This window comes from Balaenoptera borealis (assembly GCF_965194805.1).
Source record: "Balaenoptera borealis genome assembly, chromosome: 8".
NCBI classification, from domain to species: Eukaryota; Metazoa; Chordata; class Mammalia; order Artiodactyla; family Balaenopteridae; genus Balaenoptera; species Balaenoptera borealis.
Genome location: NC_138865.1, coordinates 22,021,226 through 22,041,337, shown reverse-complemented (window position 1 = coordinate 22,041,337; position 20,112 = coordinate 22,021,226). Strand labels below are relative to the sequence as shown.

Here is a 20,112-nt window from a genome sequence, read left to right as displayed (position 1 = left end):
ACTTAGGAAAATTCTTCAGTGATGTAGTTTTCAAAAATAAAACCGTCATTAACAATATTTAGTCATATGATATAGAATTGTAATAACAAGGTTGGAAATGTACAGAGAGACAAGGAAATAAATTGTAAGATAGCCTTACAGCAATAACTTGGAGTTGCTGGCCACATCAGTTCAGCTGGCCTAGATCTGAGGCCCCTGCTGTCAGTGTAAATTCCAATGCTCTTAAAACATAACAGATACTCAATACTAGAGATCTCAATTGCACAGAGAGCATCCACTGGTTGATGTGCAATAAATGACAGTGTAGGGTCATGGGAGTGCAGCATCCTGTATGGAATTCCTTCTCTCCTCAAGGGGTATCTCAGGAATCCTGATTGGAATCCTACACAGAGCTGTTCGCTGAAGATGCCCATCCACTGGACATTGGTTGGGATTTGGAGCTCTTTAAATTTTCTGTGAGAAATTTTCTTGCTCTGAAACAGCTTGTAACAGAAGATTTGGCTTTTCCTAGCCACACAGAGGCATGTATGGGCCCCTTGGCACACTGTTCCAGAAGTCACGGTCTGGCACCCTTTGGTTTCTGCCAGCTTGTGAATATCAGTCTTTCGTCCATCCAAAGCTGACATGGGGAACAGCTGCACATGGTGACTTCGTCCTGAGATCACTGCAACCATCTGGCCATGGGGGATAAGCTCAATCTGGTGAATCTTCTTCATGTAGCCAATGCGAATAATTTCTACACAAATAAGCATATTTGTAAGTCATTTTAAAATTCATAATAACTTCTGTTTACTTATTTCAACTGTTCTCCAAATTTTACTCATAAGCAATTAAGAAATTTTTCCCAATAAAAATGATCTGATAAATCTTCTTAGTGTCATTAACTTGAGTAATTTCTCTACAAATAAAACAGCAAGTCACCTTCAAATAGCAATGTTTTCTTATTTTTTTATTTTCTTTATTGAGGTATATTTGACATATAACATTATACTAGCTTCAGATGTACAACATAATGATTCAATATTTGTGTGTATTGAGAAATTGTCACCACAATAAATCTAGTTAACATCCAACACTGTAGATAATTACAATTTTTTCTTGTAATAAAAATTTTTAAGATCTATTCTCTTAGCAACTTTCAAATACACAATATAGTATTATTAACTATGATCATGTTTCTGTACATGACATACCAAGGACTTATTTATTTTATGATTGGAAGTTTATACCTTTAAAACCCCTTCACCCATTTTGCCCATTACCCCCACCTCTGGCAACCACAGATTGTTTTCTGTATCTATGAACGTGTTTGTTTAGATTCCACATATAAGTGAGATCATATGGTATTTGTCTTTCTCTGTCTGACTTCTTTCACTTAGAGTAACAACCTCGAAGTCCATTCATGTTGTTGTAAATGGGAAGATTTCTTTCTTTTTTATGGCTGAATTATATTTATATATATATATATATATATATATATGTATGTATATATATCTCACATCTTTACCCATTCATCCATTGGTAGACACTTAGGTTGTTTCCATATCTTGACTATTACAAATAATGCTGCAAGGAACATGGAGGTGCGATATCTTTTCAAGATAGTGTTTTTGTTTTATTCGAATAAATATCCATAAGTGGAATTGCTGGATCATATGGTAGCTCTATTTTTAATTTCTGAGGAACTTCAATACTGTTTTCCATGTGGCCGCAACAATATACATTCCCATCAACAGTGAACAAGCGTTCTCTTTTCTCCACATCCTCACCAACACATTATTTCTTGGCTTTTTAATAATAGCTATTCTAACAGGTATGAGGTGATATCTTATTGTGGCTTTGATTTGCATTCCCCTAGTGATCTTGAGCACCTTTCATGTATCTGTTGGCTATCTGTATGTCTTCTTTGGGAAAATATCTATTCAGATCCTCTGTCCATCTTTTAATCAGATTGCTTAGGTTTTTTGCTATTGAGTTTTATGAGTTTTTATATATTTTGGATATTAACCCCTTATCAGCTATGATTTGCAAATATTTTTTCCCATTCGATAGGTTGTCTTTTCCTTTTGTTGATGGTTTCCTTTGCTGTGCAGAAGAATGTTCTCCTATTTTAAAATTCTTTCCGATTTTTACTCCAATGGATTTAAATCAGGTTCTAATAAAATCACAGACATAAACTCAAAGGGTAGGTTTGAGAAGGACCAAAAAGGGATAGGAAGAGGATAAGAGATCAAAAATTATATAGGTTAAAAAAAAAGAAGATAATTATTCCATAGATAACATAATTACCTTAAACATAAAATTAGCATAATAAAGCACTAAACTCAGTCCTGAGATTCCAGACAGCAAGGCGAACACCCTCAATGTCTGACAAGTGGAAATATACTGCTTTTTCTTTTTTTTTTTTTGGCCTTGCCAGGCAGCTTGCAGGATCTAGATCTGAACAGGGATCAAATCCAGGGCCCCGGCAATGAAAGTGCCGAGTCCTAACCACTGGACCACCAGGGAATTCCCAATATACTGCTTCTTTAGGGAAAAAAACTGTCCTTTTTTTTCTGGCACTAAATTGATTCCTTTATTACACAAATATTTGTTGATTGACTACTATGTGCCAGGCACTGTTTAAGTGCATAGGATACAGTGCTGAACAAAAAGAGACAAGTCCCTGCTCTTATGCTGGCACCTGGTGGACCTTTCATGGGTCTCCTCACCAGGACTGAGTCACCCACACAGCATGGGAAGCCTTCAATGGAGAATAGCTAATGCCCTTCAAATGCAGGTTCTCCTTTAACTAACTTACCATTAGAGTGCAAGACATTCAAGAGAACATCTATATTACAATGACTCCTCTTCATTTCATCTACTCCCCCATTTCTCCCTCAAACAACCATGAGAGCCAAACAAAAACAAACAAAACAGAAACAGAGAACTCTGAGGTCTTATCTGGGAAGTATTCACTTTATGTTGTTACTCTTTGTGGTGTCAATGTACTAGTGGGGGAGGGGGATTCAAGCAGAAGTGTTTCCTTTCATGCACCAACTTGAAGATGGTAAACTAAGTTCTTACAGTGCACTTATTAGATAAAATCACTTGTGAAGATAGTTGGACACACTACTATATATAAAACAGATAACCAAGAAGGACCTACTGTATAGCACAGGGAGCTCTACTCAATCTTCTGTAATAACCTATATGGGTAAAGAATCTGAAAAAGAATGAGTACATGTATATGTATAACTGAATCACTTTGCTGTACACCTGAAACTAACACAACATTGTAAATCAACTATACTCCAATAAAATTTTTTTTTAAAAGATATTTGGACTCTGGAAGATTATTGATCTCTGAAAGTAGAAAAGTCATCAGTTGACTTGAAAACACATCGAACCAGATGTGGAAAATTTCTTTTACAGAAAAGAAGAGAAGAACCTGATATTATTACTATTAGAGTTTAAAGTTATTCCAGAACAGTAAATACTCTCCTTACCATCTATGGTAACGTGGACAACAAATAACCCTTCTTCATTTCCCAGAGCGATTCTTTTGTGATCTATATTTGACACATAAATTAAAATATCAAGTATTTTTGGGGGTAAACATTAAGTGAAGCTAATAAGATAAACTGGACAAGTTTATCAATGTTGAAAAAGTTTAGAAGTCAAATTAAGTATATATTTAGCAATACTACAGTGAAAAGAAACATAAAAATAAATAATTGGCACTATGATTTTTCTTTCACATTACAGAAATAAGCATAATAAAACATTACTTTTCTCAGCAGAAAGATCATTTTACAAAGTAATCTTTATGAATACTTAGAGAAAGTATAATATTCAAGTAATGATAAACTGTCAAATTTGCTATAAATAAGTGATGTTTCATGAATGAAAAAATTTTATAAAATAATTTGGTGACCTTGGCCTGAGCTAAAACAGCATAGGGAGGTATGTCACAACAGAGTAAGAACTAAAAAAGTGCAAAGATAGCACATTACGTGAAGGCTTTGAATACAAAGCACAGATATTACATATATAAGCTCATTTAATCCTCTCCATAACTGAAAAACTGGAATTATCTGCATTTAACACATGAAGTTTAGTAACTAGCTCCGTGACCCCCAGGAGGAAATAGCTAAGTGGCTCTATTGTCACCAGTATCTAATGCAGAAGAAATGCTGTTTAAGAAATGCAAGTATTCTTGTCTATTGATAAAACTTTCAGTATTGATCTTAGCATTTCATTCATTGATTCACTTGATTTTCACTTATTTATTGAGTATTGGGCATTGGGATTTGAAAGACAGTCTCTGCCCTTAAGGTAGGTAGTTCACAGTTACACACAAGGTCACACCCCTTATGTGTTTGGGGCCAGATGTGTTTGGGAGCTCATAATTTTTCAGACTTGAAAAGGTAGATTGAAAAGACTTGAAAGGTAGATTAAAGAAACACCCTTTTAGGCAGGGCCTGGGGAGCCATCATATAATCAAGTATACTTTTGCAGAGAATCTGATGAGTAGCTGTGGGATAGAAGTGGAAAGACAACCCTCCACCTCCGGGTAAGCCTCATTCACTCAGGTTTTGCTGACAAATGAATTGTGGATAAAGTTAAGGTTTTCAGATTTCAACATTGGGACTGTGGTGAAAGGTAGGAACCTAGCGGGATAAATGTTGTAAATCCATACCTATGATTGCAGCTGTCTGGGTGGTTTTGATCAGGGGTAGATTGTTGTCATAAGCCTCTTTCAGAACATAGACTGAGCGGTCTCTGGAATGACTTTTTCTCAATATTTTGTGCAATTCACTCAGCACGCTCACCCACTCACTCTTCTCATTCTTGCTATCTGCTAAGATTGGGATTGAATATCTATTACTAGGTGCTGAGAGCTGGGAAGCTGTGACCTAGAATGATTTAAGGAATATCTAGGTTATAAGAAAGCAAGCATTCTTTATGCCAGCCTGTCTAGCATTTTTCATAAAACTCACCATTGTTAAACGAAATGTTAAATAACATTACCCTCTTCCTGGTAGTAAAATAGATGACATGAGTATCAGAAGCAGGCCAAAAGCAAAGTGTCAGAATCACTTCTATTTTGATCCTCATAAAACCACCGGTGTTCTCTGACTACCTAAAATCTTGTACTTCATCAAATGAAAATAGCTACCATTTATTGAATGCTGACTCTGTACCAGGAACTGCTCTAAGAAATTGACATGTGTTAATTGATTAAATCCTCACAGAAACCTCAGTGCGTAGTTACTGCTATTCTCTCCATTTTATCAGTGAGAGGACAGGAGCACAGCAGGGTAGAATGCAGGCAGTCTGATGCCAGAACCTCCACTCTGAGTCTCTCTATTGCTTTAATTCTAACACACAGCTTTGCATCTTTAGATTATCTCTGAAACGGCAATGTGTTTTGAAATGGCAATCATCATAATCAATTGTGATATTACAGAATGTTCAGGAGTTTTTTGTTGTTAAGTTAGAAATATTCAAAAACACATGTTTTCCTGGTTGCTACATGCCTATAACTTACATTATACTAGTAAATGGCAAATCAGATTTAAATTTTAAGGTATATAATTAAGCTAGCAGAACTCTAATATATAAAACTTTCTTTTGTGAGCATGAAGTTAGCAGCAATGACATCATAAATTCCCACTGTAAGTCAGTTCCAAATGGCCAGGTCTTTGTAGTCTCTTGGTGGTTGGGTACAGTCTAAATAGATGTCTATCTTTGCACTAAGGAACTAAGAATACTCCTGTCTGGCCTTTGTTAAACCAAGATTCCTAGGTTGACTGTAACCACATGGGTCTCGAGGGGATAACAGTCCTTTGCTTTCTCTGTCACTTTATTTAATCCATTCCAGAATCACTTTTATTTTTTACATGAATTTTAAAGAGCAGAGTGTCTATTTTTTAGAGTTTGCAAAACAACATCTTTCCCCAATTTTTCCATTTTGTACTCTTGGTTTGAATCTGAATTATGACTTCAAAATGTTGTCTCAGAGGAGACTTATTTTACAAAGTACATCTAGTTTTAGAAGTTGCACATTCATGCTACTGTAGGTCCATGAATCGACGACCTTCCTCTATGTCTGATCCGGAAGTATATGGTCTCTCTTCCTCTGTTATTCTTTTTTCCTTCTTCTTTCACACCCCCCACCCCAGTACCATTCTGCTTTGTAAGCTTCCCCTGTTTTCAGCTATGAATTGTATCTGTCCTGTTACCTTAGTGTGGAATGAATGGACACCCTCAGGAACATTTGTATTTTAAGTCTCAGATTTAACTGTAGAATGAAAGATGTGACACCTGCAAAAAAGCTATTTATAGTATCTTTGAATAAGAATAAAGGGCTAGATTTCTTGTGGCAAGTGGGAGAGGGAGGGAAACTATCCCACAGCACTTCTAAAATCTCAACCTCCAGGTACCTTCAGTAACCCAAGGAGCCCTGACCCCTAGGAACAGGCAAAAAAGGGATGAAACAAAACATACAAGGGATCCAATGACAGTATGCAAGCTTACCTTAAACATACGAGGCATTTCCTTTCTCCTTGCAGGAATAAAATCAGAGGGCCAGACTGAACTAACAGAAAATGCTCCATCCCTGAAGGAAAAGCAAGACACTGGGAGTGAGTAGAATCACCGGAAAGTGAATAAAACAATACATAAACATAATCCTCAATTTTAATTTCCCTGATTTTTAACATTCTTTTTTGTAGTAACTGACAGTGGTCAAAATATTGTATCAGCAGTACCCGGCCTGTCGCATATTATCAGAAAACGCAAGTTAACTCTGGGCTTTCCCTGACTCACCATTCACAGGGAACTAGGAAGGAGCACCTGTCTGACTCCAAAGCCATGGTCCCTAGAATATGGGCCATGTGCCCTCAGATCAGCTCATTTGTATATTTTTTAAATGTTACCAAGATAGACTTGACATATAATAAACTGCACATGTTTAAAGTGAACAATTAGGTAAGTTTTGATCTATGTATACACCTGTGAAACCATCACCACACTGTAGGTAATGAACATGTCCATCACCCCCAAAAGTTTCCTTGTACAGCTTTGTAACCCCTACCCCCCATCCTTAGCACTCTTCCCTCCTCCCCCACTGATCTGCTTCCTGTCACTCTAGATTAATTTGCATTTTCTAACATTTTATAGAAATGAAATATACAATATGTGGTCTTTTTGTCTGGCTTTTTCTCAGCATAACAATTTTGTGATGCATTCATGTTGCCACATGGATGAACACTTCATTTCTATGTATTGTTGAGTAATAGTTCATTGTATGGATATGCCACAACATATCTGTTCACCCATTAATGGGCATTCGGGTTGTTTCAAGTTTGGGGCTATTTTAAATGAAGCTGTTATGAATGTTCATGTATGTCTTTATGGACATATGCTTTCTCTGGTAGAAATACCTAGGAGGAGAATGACTAGATCATATATTAGGTGTGTGTTTAGCTTTTTATGAAACTGCCAAACTCTTTTTAACAGTGGTTATATGATTTACAAAGCAATATATGAGAGATCTAGGTCCTCCACATCCTCCCAATACTTGAAATAATCTTTTTAATTTTAGTCTTTCTTATGATGTGAAGTGGTACCTCATGGTTATTTTATTTGAATTTACCTAATAATTAATGGTGTTGAGCATGTAAGTATCTGTTATGTGCTTATTTGACATATGTATCTTCTCTATTGAAGTATCTTTTCAAATCCCTTGCACATTTTTTTTAAATTGGGCTATTTTCTTATTATTGGGGTGGCCAAAAATTGCCTTTGGTTTTTAAATAAAAATAAAAGACACATTTTTCATTTTCACCAAGAACTTTATTGTACAATGTATTCACCCCTTTTTTCCACTACCTTCTGCCATTTTTCAGGCAACTCCATAATTCCATCTTCCCAAAACTTTTTATCTTTTTGAGCAAAGAACTGTTCCAGGTGCCTTTTACAGTCTTCCATGGAATTGAACTTTTTTCCATTAAGAGAATTTTGTAAAGACCGAAATAAATGGAAATCCGAAGGTGCAATGTGTGATGAATACGGAGGATGAATCAGAACTTCCCAGCCAAGCTGTAACAGTTTTTGCCTGGTCATCAAAGAAGCAGGCAGCCTTGCGTTATCCTGATGGAAGATTATGCATTTTCTGTTGACTAATTCTGGGCGCTTTTCATTGAGTGCTGCTTTCAGTTGGTCTAATTGGGAGCAGCACTTGGAATTAACCCTTTGGTTTTCCGAAGGAGCTCTTAATAGAGGACTCCCTTCCAATCCCACCATATACACTTTGGTGTGGTTTGGTGGTGGTTCATTTCTCTTGCCCCATGATCTCTTCCGTTCCACAGTGTTGTACGGTATCCACTTGTCATTGCCCATCACAATTTGTTGCAAAAATGGAACTTTTTCATTACATTTAAGTAGAGAATCGCACACGGAAATATGGTCAAGAAGGTTTTTTTCACTTAACTAATGTGGAACCCAAACATCAAAGTCATTAACATAACCAAGCTGGTGCAAATGATTTTCAACACTTGATTTGGATATTTTGAGTATGTCGGCTATCTCCCACATAATCATAACGTTGATTGTTCTCAACTAATGCCTCGATTTAATCGCTATCAACTTCAACTGGTCTACCCGACCGTGGAGCATCAGCCAGCAAGAAATCTCCAGCACGAAACTTCGCAAACCACTTTTGACGTGTTTGATCAGTCACAGAAGCATCTCCATACACTGCACAAATCTTTTTTTGCATTTCAGTTGTGTTTTTACCTTTCTTGGAATAATAAAGCATAATGGGCCGAAAATGTTGCTTTTTTCCTTCCATCTTCAATATTAAAATGGCTACACAAAAATCCACCAATTTTGATAAGTTTTTTTTTAATGCACGCTGATATGACAGCTGTCACATACAATCTAACAAAACTGTTTCGAATGAAGTCAAAGACAACTTAGTGCTACTAGAGCCATCTTAGAGAAAAAAACAAATGAACCTTTTGGCCAACCCTATATTAAGTTTTAAGAATTTTTATATATTCTAGATATAAGTCCTGTGCCAGATATTTGATTTGCCTCCAGTCTGCAGCTTTTATTACTTCTCTTGACAATGTATTTCAAGGAGCAGAAGTTTTAAATTTTGATGAAGTCCAATTTATCAATTTTTAAATTTTACCTGTTGTGCTTTATGTTGTATCTAAGAACTATTTGCCTTATCCAAGATCAGAAATGTTTTCTCCCATGTTTACTTCTAGGTGCTTTATAGTTTTAGGTTTTACATTTAGTTCTATGGTCTATTTTGAGTTAAATTTTGTATATTGTAAAAAGTATAAATCAAAGTTGATTTTTTTACACATAGATATCTAAAATTCCAATTTCATTTGTTGCTAGATTTTGCAACTTGTTGAAAATATTGTATATATTAAAGTAACAGAAAATGCAGAAATATAGTTACAAATGTTTTATATATGAAAGTATATTTTATGTGCATGTTAAAAATATATATGTAAATATATTTTATATGTATATTAGAAATATATATATTTGTATATATATTTCTAGGTTTGTTTTTTTTTCTTCAAAGTTGTTTCGGCTCTTCTAACTCTTTTGCATTTTCCTATGACTTTTAGAATCGGCTTGTCAATTTCTACAAAAAGAATTAAGAAGCCTACTGGGATTTTGATTAAGATTGTGTTAAAACTATAGATCAATTTTGAGAACAATCACATTTTTAAAATATTGAGTTCTGCAATGCATGAACACAGTCTCTCTCTCTATTTATTTAGATCTTTGTTAATTTCTTTCATCAATATTTTATAGTTTTCAGTGTACAAGTCTTGCACATCTTTTGTCAGATTTATTTCTAAGTATTTTTTTAAATATTTATTTATTTTATTTATTTTCCTTATTTATTTATTTTTAAATTATTTTTGGCTACGTCAGGTCTTAGTTGCAGCACATGGGATCGTCCTTGAGGCATGAGGGGTCTTTTTGTTACAGCACATGGTCTCTTCGTTGTGGTGCTTGGGCTTCTCTAGTTGTGGTGTGTGGGCTTCTCCCTAGTTGTGGCGCAAGGGCTCCAGAGCACATGGGCTCTGTAGTTTGCAGCACGCAGCCTCTCTCATTGAGGTGCACAAGCTCAATAGTTGGGGCTCGCAGGCTTAGTTGCCCCAGGGCATGTGGGATCTTAGTTCCCCAACCAGAGATGGAACCCGTGTCGCCTGCATTGGAAAGCGGATTCTTTACCACTGGACCACCAGGGAAGTCCCTATGTTTTGATGCTATGGCAAATGGCATTACTTATTTAATTTTGATTTCTGATTATTTGTTGTGAGTATAAAGAAATGCAATTCATTTTATATATTGATCAAGCATCCTGCAAACTTGCTGAATTCATTTATTAGTTCTAATAGCTTCTTTGTAGATTACATTGAATTTTCTCCATAGATATTCATTTTGTCTATGAATAATTTTGCTTCCTTCTTTCCAACACGGATGTATTTTATTTCTATTTCTTCCCTGGCCTGGATTTCCAAAACAATGTTAAATAAGTGTGGTGAGATCAAACATCTTTGTCTTGTTCCTGATCTTAGGGAGAAAGCATTGAGTCTTTTGCCACTAATTATGATGTCAGCTGTGGGATTTTCATAGATGCCCTTTATCAGGATGAAGAAGCTCCCTTCTAAGTGTTCATCAAGAATATATGATTTTGTCAAATGTGTTTACTGTATCTACTGACATGATCTTTTTCATTTTTTGATATGGTAAAATACATTGATTTTTTAATATAAACCAGCTTTCCTGAGATACACTACACTTGCTCAAGATGCAATATAATTTTTACATAATATTGGATTCGATTTGCTAACATTTTGTAGTTTTCCTCACATGTATGTGCTGATCAGTAATCTGCTGAATCCTCAAGCTAGATCCTCTGTAGATCCATGCAGAGCTAGTGCATGCTCTCAATCTCTCCCTCCCTCCCTCTCTCCCTCTCTCTCTCTCTCTCTCTCTCTCTCTCTCACTCTCTCCTCTCTAGCTCTGTACTTTGTCCTGTGAACTCTGGCTACTGGGTCTCTCTGGACTCTCAACTTCATCTCTTCAGTTCAGGGAGTTCACCTGGGTCTGCCTGGGATTCCAATTTCTGTGTTATATACTGGAAACTCTCACAAGGCAGTAACCTGGGGCAAGTATAGAGCTCACCTCATTTACTTCCCTTCATTGTCTGATATCCAGAACCTTAAATCAGTTCTTTTGTTATTTCACGGGGAAGGTTAAATATGAATATGGCCCCTGTTACTCCGTCTTGGTTGAAAGTAGAAGTCTGTTTGATTCAGCTCACTTGATAATTTTTGGCTTCTCCAACACTTAAAACAAACTCATTTCTTTCCCCCAATGCTACCATTCTCCATTATATCCCTACAGCTGTCAATGTGACCCTCAGTTTTTCAGTCTTGATGACTTAAAACCTCAGTACCATCTGGTATTGCAACTCTTTTCTTCATCTTCCTTTTTCTGCCACTCACCATGTCCCATGAGGTCACTTTAGTAATATTTCCTGCACCTGTCTCTTCTTTTATAATTCCTGCAGCCACCGCTTTAATGCAGACACTCATTTGATCTGAAGGATGGACAATTGTAAGCTGGACTCCTTGGCTCCAGCACCACTTTAATTTTCCCTGTCCCCAAAATGAAACACACACACACACACACAAACACACACACTCCCAAACCAACTTATTAAAAATCTACATCAAGAGTAACTTTCTAAAGTCACCTTCAAGATTATCTAGTTTCCTGTATCAGTTATTCAAGGTAATACCAAATTTCTGACAAAGATGACATTAGCTGAGGTGAAGAATACAAAACAAAGTTTGTGAGTAAGGAATAAAAATAAGACAGGATGAATGTAGAGACCCACAGAATCTGTGATAAGGAGAAAGTTCAGGCTGAGCAAGCACACAGCCATCACAGTGCAGGTTACACCTGGAAAAGAAGTATAAGGGAATACTATGAATAAATGTCTCACTACCTGGAGCCACAGGAAGTGAAGGGACCACCCAGGGAGTGTGCAGAGAAGGAAGAAAAGAAGGCCAAGGACAGATACTCAGAGACACTAAGAGAAAAGTGTAGAGGAGCCGAAAAGATGCAGAAGAATCAGGGGGAGCAGAGAGCATATTGCCTTTCCCCGAAGGATACACTTTCTATAAGTTCACTGATTCAATATTCTTTATTAAACACTTAAAGAGTGTCTGGAGTGACATTTGCAACAATGGCAGAGTAAGGATCTCTGAAGATTCTCTCCTTCATAAAAGAAATGAGAAAACTAGCAAAATTCATCAGAAACAACTTTTTTAGAACTCTATAAATTAACCAAGGTTTGTGGCAATCTGAGGAGGATTTATTTAAAATAAAAAAATAACAAAAAGCCGAATCTTGGTAAGAAGTATGAGCTTTGTGGTAGCTTAACTCGCCCTAGTCCCATGCTCCATTTCCAGCTCCTCAGTAGCCTTGAAAAATGGCAGCCTGCATTCACAGTGCATCCTAGAAGCCACTGGACACCTGAGGGACCTGGAAAGAGGAGGAGGAAGGAGAAAGGAGCTGGAGTATTAGGCTTGATTCAGAGGTCTCCCAGGGAAAAGTCTATTCCCCAAGGGGAACTTATAAAAAACTATTTCATGCAAGCATTTTAACTGCATAGCTGCCTATGCAGTGCTTAACAGCTGGACAAAATAATAGATTAACCAAAACTCTTAAAAGGAAAAGTTAGAAAATGAGATATCCATAGGGGTTTTGAAAAGGTCTGACATATTGCTAAGAATCTAGAGCATCATGCACATGCATAGAACTGTGAACATGCCTAGGGTTATGCATATGCTCAGGAAAGACCAGAGAAGGACATAAGTTCTCACCTCTGGCTGACATTGGATGCATAGATAAATGTTTTTCATCAAATTTGGGAGGTTTTCTGCCATTATCTCTTCCAATATTCTTGAGGCTTTGCATAAGTATAACGTGTTGTCAACTGCCTGGCTGAGTGTTGAAGAAGTGACCCCACTTGCACACAGAGCTCTTCAGCAAAGTGTGGGAGATTCACTGGTTCCAGATGTTTAAAGAAATCTCTGCAAAATCATTAGCTAACTACTAAGCTAACAAAGTAGAGACGTCAAATAACTACACATGACTAAGAATAAAGACTTTATAGATTAGTTTGAAAAATTCACTGAACAAACAAACAACAACTACAACAAACAACAATAACAAATCCTGGAGAAGAAGTAGAATTTGATAACTAGAGCTGACAATAGTATTATTTGAAATGTCCAGTTAAAAAAAATATATACTGTATGACTTGCAAGGAAGCATAGAAGTATGACCAATACACAGGAAAAAAGCAATCAATAGAAACTATCTCTGAGGAAACCCAGATGTTGGATTTACCAGACAAAGATTTAAATCAGCTATTTTAAATATGTTTGAAGACCTAAAGGAAATCATGCCTAAAGAACTAAATGAAAGTATGAGAATGATGTCTCACCAAGTAGGAAATATAAATAAGGAAATAGAAAATACGAAAAAGAACCAAACAGAAATTCAGGGGTTGATGAGTACAATAACTGAAACGAAGAATTCACCAGAAGGGGTCAACAACAGAACTGAGCAGGCAGAAAGCAGAATCACTGAACTTGAAGATAGGTCAATTAACATTATCCAGTCTGAAGAAAAGAAAGAAAAAAGAATGAAGAAAAATTAATAAAACCTCAGAGTTCCTTGGGACACCATGAAGAATACTAAAATATATATAATGGGAGTCCCAGAAGGAGAGGAGAAAGAAAAGGGGTCAGAAAGGATAATTGAATGAAAATCTCAAATCAATATATAACCTAACTTTCCATCTTGAGAAACTAGGAAAAGAAGAGCAAACTAAACTCAGAACAAGCAGAAGGAAGGAAATAATAAAGTTTAGAGTGGAAATTAATAAAACAGAGAATAGAAAAATAAGAGAAAATCAAGAAAACCAAAAGTTGGTTTTTTGAAAAGATCAACAAAAATTGATAAACTTTTAGCTAAACTGACCAAGAAAAAATGAAAGAAACCTCAAATTACTAAAGTCAGAAGTAAAGTGGGAACATTACTTCTGACCTTTCAGAAAATAAAAGGGAATACTATGAACAAGTGTATGCTCCCAAAATTAGATAATCTAAAGAAAATGGAAACATTCCTAGAAAAACACAAGGTACTAAAGCTGACTCAAGAAGATGTAGAAAATCTCAGTAGACTTATAACAAGTAAAGAGATTGAACTAACAATCAAAAAATATCCCATAAAGGAACCCCCAGGACCAGATGACTTCACTAGTGAATTCTACCAAACATATTTAATACCAATCCTTCACAAACTCTTTCAAAAATAAAAGAGAAGAGAGTACTTTCCAACTTAATCTGAGGTCAGTAGTATCCTAATACCAAAACCAGGCAAAAATATCACAAGGCAACAAAACTGTAGACCAATATCCTGTGTTAATATAGATGCAAATATCTTAAAAAATTCTGTTGAACCCAATCCAACATATTATAAAAAAGATTAGATACCATGACCAAGTGGGATTTATCCCAGGAATGTATGATTGGTTCTATATACAAGTAACAATTAATGTAATACATCATGAGAATTAAGGGGAAACAATCATGTGATCTTCTCAATAGACACAACAAAAGCATTTGTCAAAATCCAACACCCCTTACAGATAAAAACACTCAACAAACCAGGAAGAGAAGGCTGTTTTCTCAACCTGATAAAGGGCATCAGCCATGAAAAATAATGAAGTATTGATACATGCTACATGGGTGAGTCTTGAAACATTATGCTTAGTGAAAGAAGCCAGTTACAAAACTCCACATGTTGTATGATTCCATTTATATAAAATTCAGAATAGGCAAATCCATAGAGATAGAAACAGATTAATGGTTGCTGGGGCTGGGGGCAGGGGTGAATGTAGAGTGACTGCTAACTAATAAAGGTTTCTTTTTGGTGTGATGAAAATGTTCTAAAATTAGATTGTAGTGATGGTTTTACAACCTTGTGAATATACTAAAAACCACTGGGTTGCCCATTTTTAAATGGTGAATTTTATAATATATGAATTATATCTCAATATAAAGAGCATCTGGTTTTAAGGTTGTATTTCCTTTTCTGCTACACACACACATACACACACACACACACATAAGAATATAAACTTCTGACTAAAAAAAATAAATAAAAAAACTATTACAAATATTACACAATTATAATCCATACCCAAGAGGTAATGATGCAAACTTTAGGCAGAAATCTTCTATTTTAAAGGTCACATGGCAATGGAGAAAATTAGAAACTTAACATAAGTTAAATGACAACACTATTTTTAAAAATTTCAGAAACCATTTTTATTCCCAGATTTTTTTGATAAAAAATACTCTCCCTTTCGAAGCTTACCTCATGTCAATCACTTGACTAACTACAACATTGGGTTTTGAGTCTTCTTCTTCATCCATATCATACAGGAAGAGTTTGAAGTCACACACTACAGCCAATGCCCTCTGCCATCCTTTTTTCATCCCTGCTTTCTTTGGAATCTTTAGTTTTTATTTTTCAAAAAACAAATAAAAGCAATCCAAGCTGAAACATCAAATACTACCCAATTATTACATATAAAATTAAAATAATAAAAATGAAAAAAATATGTGTTACAAATCTACCACTTGTTAAAGATTGGAACAGAACTATATAACATAATTCCTTTGAGGACTAAACAATTCTTAGGTTGTGAAAATAAGATCAATACCATTTCCATTAACACTAGTCACAGCGTTGCCTCTACCTAAGATTAAATTCAATTTTGGTAGCCTCAAATTCAACTCAGATTTTAAATATTTCTGAAGAAGATTCTTTCACTTTTAGTTTCATAATTTATTATTACTGACCGGAAGTCAAAATTACACCATTAGAAGGGATTTTAGCATTTGTTCATTGCAAAGTAAGGTCTAACCAGAAAACTTTGGGAAATTTGAAAATATCCTATCGGGGACACTTAAACTTTATTCTGAAATCATATTCTTCAGATGATTTTCAATTGCATATAATTAATATCATATAACATATCATAAATATTTCTGAAAAATATTGTGCACACATTGTGAAAAGTGATTAATAAACTCTTTAAGACTTCATCTGAAACAAAAATATTGACACTTACCCAGACATGGCCTTCATAGGCTGTTCCCATGCCTTTCTGTGAGTCTAGACAGAAGGCACCTTTCTTCTGATGAAAAGGCACGGGACAAATTTTTGGAGCTTCTTCTACACAGGTTGTGTGACATGAGAATCCACATGCTTTTTGAGGGAAATAAAGAGATATGATTGTAGGGGATATGATGGTTTGACTCCCTCAACCCCCATTGCAATTCTGTCTACTACTGTAGAGGTGAAATGCTAAAAACTACATTTCCCAGACTCCCTTGGAACTAAGTTTTGGACCTGATGTAAGCTCCACTAATAAGGTAACTCTCTGTAAGACTTTGAGTTGAGTCAAGATGGGAGAGATGCCTGATGTAGCACATCCATTTTACTGGCTTGGATCTTGACAGAGGGAGTGTGAGGTCACAGCTGCAGTGGTGGTTTCTGAATTTGATGGAAGCTCTCTTAACTCTGCAGCAACAGGGTCTTCCCTGACTCTGGCAGAAGTTGCGGGTTCTGAGGGCTGCAGCAGTGGTGGCAGCTTCCAGATTCACCATCTTCTTGCGACAAAGGTGGAGCTGTCCCAGGCTCTGCCGAGACTGAGTAATGCTGGCAGCAGGAGATGCTCCTGGGAGCTCAGCTCAGAGCCTGCCTCTGCTGCCCTAGGAGAATTGTATGGGCACATAATTCCCCATTTAAAATCCTATTTTCTTTAATATGCTAGGACACATTTATGGTTAAGGCATCTCTGACTGTCACAATGCTGAGGGCAGGAAAGTTGTCCTGCTCAGCGCTGTGTGTCCCTGAGTGGACACTCGACAGGACTGGCTGGGGAAACCAATGAGTACGGAGTCTGTTCCCTAGGATGACGTATGAGGTGCCTGTGTAGCACTGTGATCCACTGTTTGATATTTCCAAAAAATATATTTCTTTCTTTCAACGATATCTACTGTAATAAATTCATTGAGTAAAATAAAAGGATTACAACTCAAGGATAGTATTCCATTTTCCTGTCACATAAGCTGGTGGATGTCATCCTCATACTCTACTAGTGCTACAGAGAACAAAATTTCATTAAACACATTTTCCTAATAAGTGTGGCCCTGCCTGCATGGGCAGACTACACAGCATGCCTCCCTGGGGTGCTGTTCACACAGGCTATGAGGGCATGAGGCTCTTTGGAGCTGCACAATGCAGAGGTCCCACCCAAATGCTCCCAAAGATCACCCGTTCATATGAAACAGATTCAGAGGAATTTTTAGTAAAGTAATCAGTTCACCGTCATGCTTCTACAATTCAAAGAGAACGAAATTTCTTCTTACCAACTAAATGCAGTGGACTGAGTGTTTGTGTTCCTTCAAAATTGACATGTTGAAATCCTAATCCCCAGGTGAGGGTATTTGGAGGTGGAGACTTTGGGAAGTCATGGGGGTGGAGCCCTCATGAATGGGATTAATGCACTTAAAAAAGACACCCCACAGAGTTCCCTGGCCCCTTCCACCACATGAGGACACAGCAAGAAGTCAGCAGTCTGCAACCTGGAAGAGGGTCCTCACCAGAACTGGACCATACTGGTGCGCTGATCTCAGACTTCCAGCCAGTGAGGAATATATGACTGTGTTTAGAAGCCACCCAGTCTCTGTGCTTTGTTATGGCAGCTGACTAAACCACCGAGTTGACTAAAACACTTAGGTACAAGTATTATGGCTCTGACTCCATGTGTCCCTTCCTCGGGTCTTACCTTCACAGGTGCAGCCTTGTCTTATCAAGCCCACCATCAGAGATGTGCACTGGTGACACTTGGTGGGAACGGTAAAGGACGTGAGGAAAAACCTGTGGGTCTTATGCTACGAAATGAAGAGACCAAACATACATCGATGGTTAAATAACTATGAAAAGGTGATTCTGGTGATTCCTTCAACCTACCCTGCCCAAAATATCATTATATATGCCAAGAAAAGCAGCTCCCCCTTTTCTTACCAGCATTTAAGATTCTTGCCCTTAATTACTTCATAGTTGGAAAATACTGATTAAAGGATCCAAAAATTACCAAGAAGAGAAGGGAGGAGGAGGAGAAGAAGAAGGAGAATTATTTAAGTGGTGATCAAATGTTCATTACTACTATTTGGAACCAAATAAATAAAGCCTGGCCTTTATTTGAGCTAATATATCCTGAACATTTAAAAATTCTAGATTGATAAATTCTTCAAATGATTCCTTAACTAGGAATGGAGTCAGAATTGCCTATGTATACATATTTTTACTGGGGAGGGGTAGCAAAAATAATATGTTTTTTTTACCTTCTTTGAAAAAAAAGAATAATTTTAAATTTTTTCTCTATAGAAAATTATGTTTCATTTTCTATTATCAATAAAAAAATAATGTGCTCCGGGAATTGGAACACTCCGATTAAGCAAGCCATATTACACTTTCTAGGTGTAGAAACCCCAACAAATAAAACTGCAGATGTCTTCACAAAATTATCAACAATTTGACAATCCACTGTGGATTTTCCATTTCTGTATCATGCCTCTTTGACTTGAAATTACTCTTATCGTAAATTAGCAATATCTAAATTACAATAAAATCCAGTTTCTCCAAATACTAGTTGGGAAATTTTCTCACCTTCATTGTCTCTGTTTCCTGATTTGTGACATGGACAGATTGCAGTCCCTGCCATGGGCCCCGAGTGTGTACAGGGGCTACCTGCTTTTTCTCAGATCTTCAATTTATTCCCCTCTTTTCAGCACCACATGTCACCTCTGCCTCCTAAAGGACTTGGTGTCCCTAATCCCTGAATCCTTCTAGGTTTCCAAAGTATTAATTATCTTGTGACTTTTTGGCAAGTCATTTCTAAGCACCTGACATTCATATTTCTCAGCTCTCCTAACCCCTCACTCAGGTTCTTCCATCTTTCAAAATTATGTTGACTTATTTGTCTACTCTCTCCCTTTAGTCTGTTTAACAAGTTTCATTAGAAAGCAAAAGTGTAGGCATTTTTGAATCTACTATGTTTAACCAGAAGTCTCCAAGAAAAAAGGAAGAAAAGAAAGAAGGGAGGAAAGGAGAAAGGGAGGGAGGGAAGGGGAGAGGGAGGGAGGGAGGGGTTAGAGACCAAAACGAACTTATTCTCATTTTTCAAGGACCTGCTAAGTTTATAACTAAATCAAGTACCTGAGTTGGAAAGAGGATTCTATTATGATATTCCTTTCTCTTTATCGTTGGTGTGTGAACTGGAAGGTGAGCAGAATCTGTGATCTGAATCAAAGAGACAAAAATAAATATAGGCAAGTTACCTATGTCACCAAAATTATAAGAATTAAATTATTTCTCAAGTAAGACAAAAGAATAATATTTGTTAGACAAAAACACAATAAAAAAAACAAATAAAAATAAATAAATAAAAAATAAAAAAAACACAATAAAACTAAAATTCTCACAAAGCTGAAAATATATTTTAAGTAATTTAAATCTATGCTTTCAATTTCTACAAACAAAATATATGTATATTTCATATACTTTATATCAATTTGGCTATTTTTAAATGTGTGTCACAGCATGTGCATGTAGACTACATTAAAAGGAGAATATTAATCATAAACATACTTAAAGATACTTTCATTAAGTAGATATACGATCAGAATCTTCAAAAGATTTCTTGAACTACTTGTCTTATAAACGTAGAAGGGATTTATGGCTGTAAATACGTAGAAATACATTAAAATCAATTATAGAGGGTTCAGCAAGATTTTGTGAATACTAATAATCTAAAAATGGGTGCAGGTAACTTAGATTACATTTCTTAAATTAGACTTCAAAAGCATATGAAATTTAGCTGTCTATATGATATAAAATTTTTCTTTCCGAGGAAATAGTAGAAAATAC

General features: G+C 36.2%; 2 protein-coding genes across 4 annotated transcripts in view; both read right to left on the bottom strand.

Annotated features, from left to right (window-relative positions):
• LOC309633722 (serine/threonine-protein kinase MRCK alpha-like) overlaps positions 1–20,112 on the bottom strand; it is a gene marked incomplete at its 5' end in the record, with an annotated part of 218,952 nt that overhangs the window by 184,552 nt on the left and 14,288 nt on the right. For all 3 annotated transcript variants that reach the window (XM_082402948.1, XM_082402946.1, XM_082402947.1), the window contains 8 exons: positions 140–736; positions 3,489–3,551; positions 4,682–4,898; positions 6,523–6,604; positions 15,487–15,626; positions 16,247–16,383; positions 17,969–18,074; positions 19,402–19,487. In XM_082402948.1, coding sequence (XP_082259074.1) covers positions 140–736; positions 3,489–3,551; positions 4,682–4,898; positions 6,523–6,604; positions 15,487–15,626; positions 16,247–16,383; positions 17,969–18,074; positions 19,402–19,487 — 1,428 coding nt within the window. The remainder of the gene's footprint in view (positions 1–139; positions 737–3,488; positions 3,552–4,681; positions 4,899–6,522; positions 6,605–15,486; positions 15,627–16,246; positions 16,384–17,968; positions 18,075–19,401; positions 19,488–20,112) is intronic.
• The window catches only part of LOC309633732 (serine/threonine-protein kinase MRCK alpha-like), a 66,776-nt gene continuing 52,142 nt past the window's right edge, over positions 5,479–20,112 (bottom strand). Inside the window, exon 4 of the mRNA XM_082402994.1 lies at positions 5,479–19,485. The gene's annotated coding sequence lies outside the window, so the exon portion shown is untranslated. The remainder of the gene's footprint in view (positions 19,486–20,112) is intronic.